The following is a 10800-nucleotide window of genomic DNA, read 5'->3' as shown; positions in this document are numbered from 1 at the left end:
CTCACCACGTGTGGTGAGTGCATAATCCATCTGAGCTCCGTCCTCTACCAGCGCGCCATACTACCCACCCCGAAGCGGGGAGCAGTGTAGCGCGCTAGAACGAGCCGATTCGTGCTGCCGTCATCCACGTCGTCGATTCTGAGCCCCCGTCTACACCGAGCGCGCCTGTATCGCGACGGACCGGCTTGACCTGAGCTGACCTGACCCTGAGCTGACCTGAGCTGACCTGACGCAGATCGAGATGAGCACCCGTGCGCTGGAGCAGCTGGCCTGGAGCGGCAGCCTGGCCAGCGCTGAGGAGCGCATGGCCGCCTCGGCCGCCGCCGGGCCCGCCGGACCGGAGCAGCAGGCCAACGGGGCGCCGCCGCAGCCGCGGCCGCAGCAGCCGCAGCCCGGCGCCCGCAAGGCGCTGCTTAGCTGGGCCCGCGGCGCCACGCAGTGAGTCCGGGGGGCGAGGGGAGGGGCCGCCGGACGGATTGCCGGATGGTCTGTTGAGTGATGCGTCCTCTTCACGCGCCAGGCACCGCCCGCATGAGGGCGGCGGGCGGGCAGCTCGCCGCAGCCGTCTCTGGATGCTGATGATGTATGTACTGGGATGTCTCTGGTCTGTGCTGCGTACGGTTGACCGGTTTGCGCGACATGCGCGTGGAAGATGACCGGTTCTCATTCCCCTCTGCGAATGTCGTTTTAGCGTGTTTTTAGCGCCGCTGTCGCTGTTAACGCAAACGGTCCCGCCGATGTTACGCGGGCGTTCGGTGCAGTCTGCACTGGCAGCGCCGCCTGTCCGCACCGCGACCCGGAGCGCGCCGCTCCGCCCGCACGCCGCGAGCTGTACCACCGCCGCCTGTCCGCCCCGCCAGGATGTACGGCATCGAGATCCAGGACTTCGGACCGTCGTGGCGCGATGGCCGCGCGTTCGTCGCCGTGGTGCACTGCATCGAGCCGACGGCCGTGGACGTCGGCGCCGCCGAGCGCATGACCTCACTGAACCGGCTCGGCGCCGCCTTCAAGGTGTGCACCGGCCGGCTGCCGCTGTCGGCGTGGCTGGGCGCCGGTGGTTCACGCGGCGTGGGGTCACAGATCGATGGATTGTGGTGTGTGTGCCGGGATGTCCATCTCTCTTCTCGGATAAAACTCGTAAAAGCTCGGAGGAGGTGAGCTGTGCTGGTGCGCACCGCTGAACGTGATATGTGGCCAAGTCTTTAAAAAATGGCCATGACCCAGGACCTTGAAAGGTTCTGAAATGTGGACATTTGTTTACGCGGTTCAGCTGGCGGCACAGAGGACAAAAACAATGCTGGGTGTACCGTTGGATGGACGATAGACGGCGCACCCGCCCATAAACCCAGCCTTTCAGAGAGTCCCGCCGGCTAGGGCGCGGTGTAGCACTCCACCGACGGGGCGTCGGTTACCCCGGCTACCCGACTTTTAAACCCGCCTGACCTGGCCTTGACCCGGTCTTACATGGCCTGGCCTGTGTCCTGCTGCCTGGCCTGGCCAGCGGCTCTGCCTTACCCGGTCTGTGACCTGTCTGACCCGGTCTGTGACGTATGTGACCCGGTCTGTGACGCTGCCTGACCCGGTCTGTGACCCTGCGTGACCCGGTCTGTGACCTGCCTGACCCGGTCGTGACCTGCCTGACCCGGTCTGTGACCTGCCTGACCCGGTCTGTGACGCTGCCTGACCCGGTCTGTGACGCTGCTTGACCCGGCCTGTGACCCTGTCTGATCCGGCCTGTGACCCTACCTGACCCGGCCTGTGATCCTGCCTGACCCGGCCTGTGACCCTGCCTGACCCAGCCTGTGACGCTGTAGGCGGCCGATGAGCAGCTGGGCATCGCCCCACTTCTGGACCCCGAGGACGTGGACGTGCCGGAGCCGGACGAGAAGTCGGTGATGACGTACGTGGCCCAGTTCGTGCACAAGTACCCCAAACCCAAGACACTTCAGCCGGTGAGTGATGGAGGTGCAGCTGCGAGGCAGTCGTCTAACGCACTGGGGTGGGTCTGAGGGCCCGACGTAGCAGCTGGGTTCGATGTGGGCGCGGTGTGGGGCATTCTAGTCCCGTACGCTCGAGGTATTGGTTGTTACAATAGGTACAGCAGACACAGCCAGTCTGCGCATGGCTATTGGAGACTATATTTAGCATGTCGCAGGATGAGTGGTGCTGGTTTAATACCAGTTTCAGCGAGGAGGCGAGTTGGCTGATGTGCTGTTTGACTTGCATTTATCGTTAATTTGTGCCACCTCCATCGGCATCTGCGATGTCGGCTGGCTGGTTGGGTCCGTGCGGAGCTGGCTCCCAGCTGGGAGCACATCCGAAGTGCCGCGGCCCGCCTCTGTCTGCTGACCCAGCGCTCCGCCCTGCGGCGCCCGCTTTGAACCTGCGCTGGCCTCATTGGACGCGTGTGATTCCCACCCAGCTGTATCTGGCGCTGGGCCAATAGACCGGTGTGGAGGGGGGGGGGGGGGGGAGGGGCACGCTGTGCGGAGAGCTGATAGGAATGTTTGCTTGCTCAATCGGAAGGCGATGTGTAAAAAGTGGACGTATCTTCCACGGTGATCTTGACCGGATTACGTGAGTGCGCTGCCTTGCGCTCCGGCGAAAGAACGCTGATGCGTGTGAATGGCCAGTGGCCCTCGCGCGGCGCACAAAAACTGGCCACGCTGCATTCAATGGCCAGGGCATGGCTGACACGTGGGTGGGGCGGAGGTCTCGCGCCGCTGCCCCATTGATGCGGTGAGGCTTAGCGCCTTAAACGACATCGTGTCAGCCCTGGGTGGAGAGGCCGGACCCGAGACTGTTACGCGCAGAGCATCGTGTTCCTTCGCCTGTGGTGTTTGGCGAAGGTCGGCAAGAACTGGGCCACCCTTCCCTCACCGGATACCGAGCACGCTCCCTGGTGTTGTATTCTCCGCCGCCCAGCGTGAGAATCCTGGTGCGTGCCTAATGGTACGCCTTTTTCAGTCGGCGAGTGGCGAGCAGCGCACCCCCAAACAGGAGGTCATGGAGATCACTGTCTGGATCATCCGGACGATACGCATCGTCCGAAACATTCGGTCGCCAGAGAAGGACAATTTTGAGGTGAGCAGAGAAGACGTTCTTTGCGGCTTGGTTGCCATCATCCCTCATCAGAGATGTAGTGCCATTGTCTTTTTTTAGTCGGTCTTGTCGTCTTGATGAACATAAACTAACACTAGTGAAGATAAGTTGGTGATGTCAGCGAATAAACATTAGTCGGTGATATATTCGAGGTTGCGTTGCCAATGCAAACAGGGCGGTTTTGTTTCACTCGTTCGTTTATTTACTATGCATGTGCAATATTTCTAGACTGTGGGCTAAAAATCCCCGGGTTTCACAAGGTTACGTTACTGCACCGTTTAGTGATTGAGTAAAGGCTTGCAACCGTAGTTTCACATTTTAGAGCCCACATTTATTTCCGGTCTCCCGCGCCATCTCTCCAACTCCCGTTCTATTTTCTTTTGGTTCCCCTCTTCCCGTTTCTGAATTACACTTCAAGTGGTTGCATGCAGGAGGAACGGAACAATAGCTTTCCCATTACTATCGATTGTGTGTACAGTTCGATTTTACATGGGAAGCCCGATGCGTTACGTTATTATCGCCGCACCCCAGCCATGCCGCACATGGTTATCAGACCTCGGATGTCGCATATCAGACACCGGATCTGACGGTATCAGATGTCTGGCATCGGACCTCATGATGACGTAATAGCAGATAGTGGTCAGGGTGGTAGGCAGCATATCAGATGAGCCATGTCACGTAGGCGGACGTCGGCAGGTCAACACGACCCGCCATGGCTGGAGCCCGGACAAGAGCGTGACACGCACTGTCGCTATCCGTTACATTCTCGTCGTTACATGACAGCCGCTTCCTAAAACCTGGTAGTCCGCCTCCTCCCTTGCGTAGCATGCGTCGTTAAGCCCAGCACCGCAGCCCTGCACCTCGTCGGCATCGGTTGCCAGCGTGTTGCTCCGCCGACAGAGGTACCATTCGACGCGCACCGAGGCTGCGGAGCGTCGGCTGCGGTACACCGAGCTACGCAAGACGGCTGACCTGATGCCGGCCGACGGCTGGCAGCGGGCCGACGAGGACTGGACTACCCTCGAGACACTGGTACGGGGCAGGCCGGGCCCAGCGCCGTGGCGGTACTCGCGCGCGAAGTGGGCCAGGCTGACAGCCGGGACAATCTGACAAGCTGACATGAAGGCATCCGGTTATGAGCGGGTTCTTTTGAGTGCCCATTTGCGTGCCATTTTGAGTGCCCACATTGCCCAGTGAGCGAAATATCCATACTTCCTGTAGCATTTTGGTCGGGTACAGCGGACTGGATCCTATTGGACAAAACCGAGCAAGAGAATCACAATTCAATCATCTGTGGGTCCAGTTACAGCTCGTCCTCATGCATAATGTACTGTACTGCCGTGCCATAGGACTGCCGCGTGTATTTCCGTTCGTGGACACGCGCGCACTGAATGGGCGGTGTATGACTGTGTGGTTGACGCGCCCTAAATCCCAAGTAGCCAACCAACCATGTGCGCGGTGATTGAAATCACCTCTTGGCATTGCTGTGAATTCCGCTTCCGAATCAGAGAGAGTCAAAGAAGAACTGAGAGCAGACAGTGGTAATAGCCTTATTCCTCAGACAAAAACCAGGAGAATGGAGGTAAAGATGGGTTGATATTTCGACAACATGCCGTTATCAAAACAATAGCACATCTGCCATTGTTTCGATAGAGGCATGTTGCCGAAATATCAACCAATCTGTATCTCCACTCTCCTGGTTTTTGTCTGGGGAATAAGGCTATTACTACTGTCTCATCTATGTGAATAACGTTCCTCGCTAATGCACTGAACAACTTACCTCATCAAGGACTGAGATCGTTGTAAAGTCACCACGCTGAACTGTAGACACAGCTTGATATGTCTTGTTTGTGCGCCAATTTTCAGCTCAGCTTAAAGCTGCTTTTCAAAAACGGCGTCCTCTTACCTAAGGCTGCTGTGCGTTGAATGCCACGGCGGCTCAGGGTAGCGGCGGCGGCCGCCTTGATTAGGAGTTGTCAGTCCAGCCGGCGTCCCTGACCTCGGCTAGACGTGCCGGCGGCGGCCGAGCCGGCGGCGGGCCCGTCTCACGCGACGGCGACGGCCGCTGACGGTCTCGGCGCCTGTGTCGGCAGCTGGACGAGTGGCAGGCGCATCTGGACGGCCGGCTGCCGGCGCCGCTGCAGAGCGTGGCCAGCTGGGTGGGCCGCGCCGAGACGCTGCTGGACAGGGCGCAGGACCCGGCCGTCGGCAGCGCGCGTGCGCCCCAGAGCGTCACCGTCATCCTGGAGGAGCACACGGTACTGGTCGGCTGCCCCACCTAGCGGCGCCGGCCGCCCCCCGCGCTCAGCACGCACGCTGGCCGGCAGCCGCCACTAACTCCGGCTGGAATCTCGTGCACGAGGCAGCTGTAGTTTGCACTTTGCTGTTGTTTTCTTGCGTGTTACACTTTTTCTTTTGCGTTGTGCGTTTTGCTTTAGAAGGCATTTATCTCAGTTGTTCGCGAGTAAGTGCTTGGTTTGCTCGTAATAAACAGTGGAAGTGTATGTGTTTCGCTTTGGGCTGCGGTGTGGATGTCGGTGGCTTCAGTTCGTCATGAAACTATGTTTGGTGTGCATGATGCATTAGGGCGCTGGGCACTGGGACTACCCGCTGGGGCTGACAGTTCTCGTTCAATGCTTTGGGTCCCTGGTGATGTAACTAACGTGCGTGCTTGCGTACCTCGTCCCACGGGGGTCGGCCTTCACAACCGTGTCTTTCTGTGGGCCGCGAACTGCTTGAAGATGATGCTTTGCTTCTTTTGAATCCAGGCGTGTTACGAAATACATGATGGTCTATTTGCATTGAAGAGAAGCGCTTTGATGCAGTGGACAGAGTTCCGCACCAGTGTTTTCGTTTATACCTTGGCTGTATGACTGAAACGAAGGTAACCACGTTTTCGGTCGCATGGTACGACTTCTCGGTAATCTATCCATATGCGAGTCTTCTGTACAAAACTTGCCTGGTCTCTTTCCGGCTTTGGGCAAACTGTTGTAAAAGTTGGGTGCAAACTGTCTCACAGCTTTTTTGCAGCCCTGTGGTAGTTTTGTCGTGATAAATCACGGCTAAGGCTTACTTGATGCACTTACTTACTCGGAACCTTGGAAACGGTCGTGTTTTCGTCACTGGTCAAGACTTTAACATAAATCCATGAGTCCGACAGCTGTTAAGACACCTGGGGTGTCCTTCCCACCCGGACACGGTTCACAACAAACTGCAGTGCGAAATGGCGTGAACGCGCGTTATAGGGAAAGGTTGTACTGAGCCCCTGGTCAGAGCAACCCATGCAGATTAACTTTGTGTTGCTTTCGTACCTGGACGCCTGTGGGAGCCAGCGAGGGGAGCGCTGTTGATATACGTGGTGGAGGCTATCGATGCGCACTGAACTCATTGCCGTAACATTTTTGTGCATAGTCGAGTGTAGGTTACGCCTCGCAAAATTGCATGGATGAGTGTAATGTCAGCGGGGCGTGCTCAGTGAGGTAACGAGTCATGACTCACTGTGGATCCCGTTCGGTAACCGACTCCTCCAGCGGCCGGCGATACCGTGCGTCGGGAAAGCTGGGATTAGATGAGCTGAGACTTGGAAATACGATTTAAACAAGAAACAAGCTTACCTGGCCGCCAGTTGCTTCATTAAAGTGTTTGCAATTCATCGGATTGCGATGCATGATTTCAGTGCGAATGGTGCTCAACCCCATTAGGTCCAGAGGTGGGCGGAATTGGCCCCCCTACCCCTCCCCCACGCCATTCGTGGTCGTTACCGTACCACGCGACACCGCACGCGAAATACAGGTAAAGATCGATCTTGAACGACCAGACCAGACGCTTCGCTCCCTCCATCCCCCACGGACCTCGCGAAGGCCTGCTTGCAAAGGGTAACTCCGAATCGATCTTAAGCGACCAGACGCGGTGTTTTGCTTGCCCCTCCCCCCCGCACGGACCCTGCGGAGGCCTGCTTGAGGGGCGTAATTAACTCTGGGTGGTTACAACGCCACGTTAGGGTCTGCCGGCCAGCTCCGTAAAATATCCAGTCCTTCAGGTGGCGCAGCCCGTTCGTAACGTATCAGACGGTGGTCGGTAATCGCGGGCCGGTGGTATCAGCGATAAGCCACCGCCAAGAAAAGCCGGACGTCGATCGCACTCGCCCTGCCCCGCAGAACAGTGTTGTTCCGGCCCACTGATGACCTCCGAAAAGTGGGGATTTAGGTTGGGAAAAGATTGGGGATTTAGATTGGTTGTTTATATTGAGCCCTTTCTATCAGAAATGATAATTCCAGGGCTATGGGATGGTGCAAATGGTTAAACGTAGGGCAGACTTGCATGCGCCTGAGGGAGGGAGGGGGGGGGGGGCAACTGCCAAGCTTTAACCTGCGCATGCGCGCTGGGTACCCGTTCGGGGTCCCCCTTCCCACGAGGCTCTGCACACTCGCGGCTGACGCATGCAGTCTGCTCCGGACAGGCGAGGTGTCGCGAGGATGCAGGATAAAGCGAGATAGAGGAGAAGAAGGCCAGATTTGGGGATTTAGATGTTAGGTGCGGGTCCCCTGATACGGGTCGTGCTGAGTTTTCCCGAGGAACTCGCAGATAAGGCCCTCTGCACTAACGGCCCTGCCGCCCCTAGCAGATCACTGCAGAGTGCGTGGCCTGTTGTGAGGCGGGCGTGCCGCCGTCCGCGCCCGACCTCGGTCAAGCGTGCGTGACCCATTCAGGCGCCGGCTGAGCGTCAGCTGCGACGTAAACAGCACGCGACGCCCCCTTTCAGCTGGAGTGATAGCAGTGCCACACGCACTGACTGCGACATGACCAGCTGATATGTGCGTCACGCGGTTACACCAGATGTCAAGTGGGCGGTTATGCGGATTCCAGAGCGACGATCGGTCCCGGGCTGAGGCTGACTGAAGCGTTACCGCAAGGCTGTATTGTTGTCATGGTGTTGCATGGCACGATAGTGCTATCCTGCAGACGGGCTGAGTATAATTACTCTGTGGTTTGGCAGACTACTGTGGTATTATCAGTAACAGCGCGACCGTTGATTACAAGCGACCCCTTCGCTGCCTTACGAGAACTTCCAGTGACATTCTAGCCTGTCACTCATACAGCTGAACAAGTTACAATAGAACCGCGGCCTCGAACAGGCCGTATGGCTAAGCTATACACTCGATATAAAGTACGTACGGTTTAGGCAGTGCCGAGTTTAATGTCTGCCCACTCTCACCTCCCCCACCCCCACCCCCTCCTGACCCGCGCCGCCGCCCGCCGGCCCTGACGCGCCGCCCGTCTCCAGACGTTCTTCTCGTCGCTGGCGCGCGTGGAGGGCGAGCTGCGCGCCGCTCGGACGGCGCCGGTCGCCGCTCGCCTGCCTCCGCAGCAGCTGCGCCGTCTGGACGCGCGGCTGGCGAGCACCCGGCAGCGCGCCCGCCGCCGCGCCGTCCGGCTCAACTACGTCGTGCACAGGGTCAGTGGCGCTGCCGGAACCGTCGGCTGATGCGGCCGGGGTTGACTGGACGTCTGCGGCTGGCGAGGGCGCGCCCGGTGCACATCTCATCAGTCACCATCAGTGCACATCTCATCAGTCACCATCAGTGCACATCTCATCAGTCACCATCAGTGCACGTCTCATCAGTCACCATCAGTGCACATCTCATCAGTCACCATCAGCGCACATCTCATCAGTCACCATCAGTGCACATCTCATCAGTCACCATCAGTGCACATCTCATCAGTCATCAGCTGCAGCGCTTGATCCAGATGTTGCACCAAACACGCAACAAACCGCTGGCGGGATTGATTCGGTTGTTGCTGATAACGCATCGCAAAAGGGGGGCGGTGTGAGCATGATGCCCAGTAGGGCTGGTAGGATTTAGGTCGTCTTAGGTGAAACTGTCCGGTTAAACGTGTGACGTCTCCGTGACCTTTCTGTGACGTCGCTGTGACGTCACCGTGGCATGTACGCGTCGCGAATCAGCTGCTAACCGCGTCATCTGGAACGCCCTCTCAGCTTTACTGGTGGACCCAGCAGCCGGACTTGGGGGCCACGTTCGGGACACGGCGTCAGCCCATGAAAATTCAGCCTACGCACAGAACACATGCACTCCATTTATGTCTTTCGGCCGACCAAGCCGTTGCCGGCTCCCAAAGCCCGGCGGCGCCCGGGAGACGGACTGCGGCTGGCGGCGCTGACCGGCGCTCTGTGTCGCCAGTACCGCGTGGTGACGCACCTGACCCTGGTGGAGGAGACGGTGCACGTGTGGACGGTGCGGCTGGCGCGGCGGGCGCCGGGGCCGCGCGTCGCCGCCGAGGCCGGCGCTCTGCTGGCCGACGGCGGCCTCCTGCACGACTTCGACAAGCCGCTGCTGGAGATGCGCCAGGCGGCCGATGACCTGATCCGTGACGGTGACGTCAGTGAGTGCCGGAAGAGAGGTCAGCCGGCGAGGAAAGGGGTCAGCCGGCGCTGGGGAGGGGATGTCATTGTGGAGTGATGGATGACCAGTGAGTGCCGGGAGGGAGGTCAACCGGCCAAGAAAGGGGTCAGCCGGCACTGGGGACGGGGTGGTGTTTTGGAGTGGTTGGTGATCAGCGAGTGCCGGGGAGGTCAGCCGGCCAGGAAAGGGGTCAGCCGGCGCTGGGGAGGGGATGCTATTGTGGAGCAATGGGTGATCAGTGAGTGACTATTAAGGTTGTGGTGCGGCCAGGGGCCACTACGCACTGGGCATGGAGCATGTGAGTGTGTATTGAGACTTTGCTTGTGTCTTTTGACATGCTCCGTTTTTGGTACGCGAGTGTTGATATTGCACATTTGGAAATGATCAAGTTATCCGTAAGTTACAAGTTATCCGCAATCTACCAATGGCAAGTGCGGTTCCGCCAGATCTTCCCAGGTCATTACCTCAGAATCTGCAGGCCGCAAGGACACACTTATATATTGGCACTTTTGCAGGTGCTGACGAGAAGAAGGCTGCGACCCACTTCGTTGACGAGGTCACCACCAGATGGCAGCCGCTATCCACTGAAGTACAGTCGCTGACATCGACCCTGGAGGAGGTGAGGAATGAGCCTTCCATGGAACAGATACTCAGCGAAAGTTCATCTGCCTTGAAACTGCATTGTATTATGGGGACCAAGAAAAGCCCGCGAAACATCATGAATGACTGTGCACCGATTTTCTTTTGTTGAGCTTTTTCTGTCAATATGATTGCAAGCGCCTACATGTTTGTACTCAAAGTTCTATAAGGGCTGGTCGCTTTGTTCGTAGTGAATATAGGCGTGTCTGGTGCTGTGCAGACTGCGTTTGCACACGCCTTGTCAACGGCGTGGTAGTACCTGGGAGTACCGGTCGTTGACACAGGCCTCGTAAACGCCGTAGTAATGCCAGAGAGCAACGGTCGTTGACACAGGCCTCGTAGACGCCGTGGTAGTGCCAGAGAGCAACGGTCGTTGACACAGGCCTCGTAAACGCCGTGGTAGTGTCTGAGGGTGTCGGTCGTTGACACAGGCCTCGTAAACACCGTGGTAGTGTCTGAGGGTGTCGGTCGTTGACACAGGCCTCGTAAACACCGTGGTAGTGTCTGAGGGTGTCGGTCGTTGACACAGGCCTCGTAAACGCCGTGGTAGTGTCTGAGGGTGTCGGTCGTTGACACAGGCCTCGTAAACGCCGTGGTAGTGTCTGAGGGTGTCGGTCGTTGACACAGGCCTCGTAAA

The 10800-nt window shown here is 58.2% G+C and overlaps 2 protein-coding genes across 2 annotated transcripts in view; both read left to right on the top strand.

The window, feature by feature from the left end:
• The first annotated feature begins 390 nt into the window (after window positions 1–390).
• LOC119112833 (spectrin beta chain, non-erythrocytic 2) lies at window positions 391–5420 on the top strand. Its single transcript, XM_037237122.1, has 6 exons — window positions 391–438; window positions 861–1011; window positions 1815–1952; window positions 2968–3084; window positions 4003–4134; window positions 5196–5420. Exons 2-6 carry the CDS (start codon window positions 862–864, stop codon window positions 5382–5384), a joined length of 726 nt encoding a protein of 241 aa, XP_037093017.1. The 5' UTR covers window positions 391–438; window position 861; the 3' UTR covers window positions 5385–5420.
• Window positions 5421–5971: 551 nt separating this feature from the next.
• The window catches only part of LOC119101201 (calmin-like), a gene marked incomplete at its 3' end in the record, with an annotated part of 23227 nt that continues 18398 nt past the window's right edge, over window positions 5972–10800 (top strand). Inside the window, exons 1-2 of the mRNA XM_037224499.1 lie at window positions 5972–5986; window positions 9303–9356. Coding sequence (XP_037080394.1) covers window positions 5972–5986; window positions 9303–9356 — 69 coding nt within the window. The remainder of the gene's footprint in view (window positions 5987–9302; window positions 9357–10800) is intronic.

The sequence above is a fragment of the Pollicipes pollicipes genome, unplaced genomic scaffold, assembly GCF_011947565.3.
Source record: "Pollicipes pollicipes isolate AB1234 unplaced genomic scaffold, Ppol_2.1 Scaffold_2555;HRSCAF=2994_pilon_pilon_pilon, whole genome shotgun sequence".
Classification (NCBI taxonomy): Eukaryota; Metazoa; Arthropoda; class Thecostraca; order Pollicipedomorpha; family Pollicipedidae; genus Pollicipes; species Pollicipes pollicipes.
This window is presented reverse-complemented; position numbering and strand designations above follow the sequence as displayed.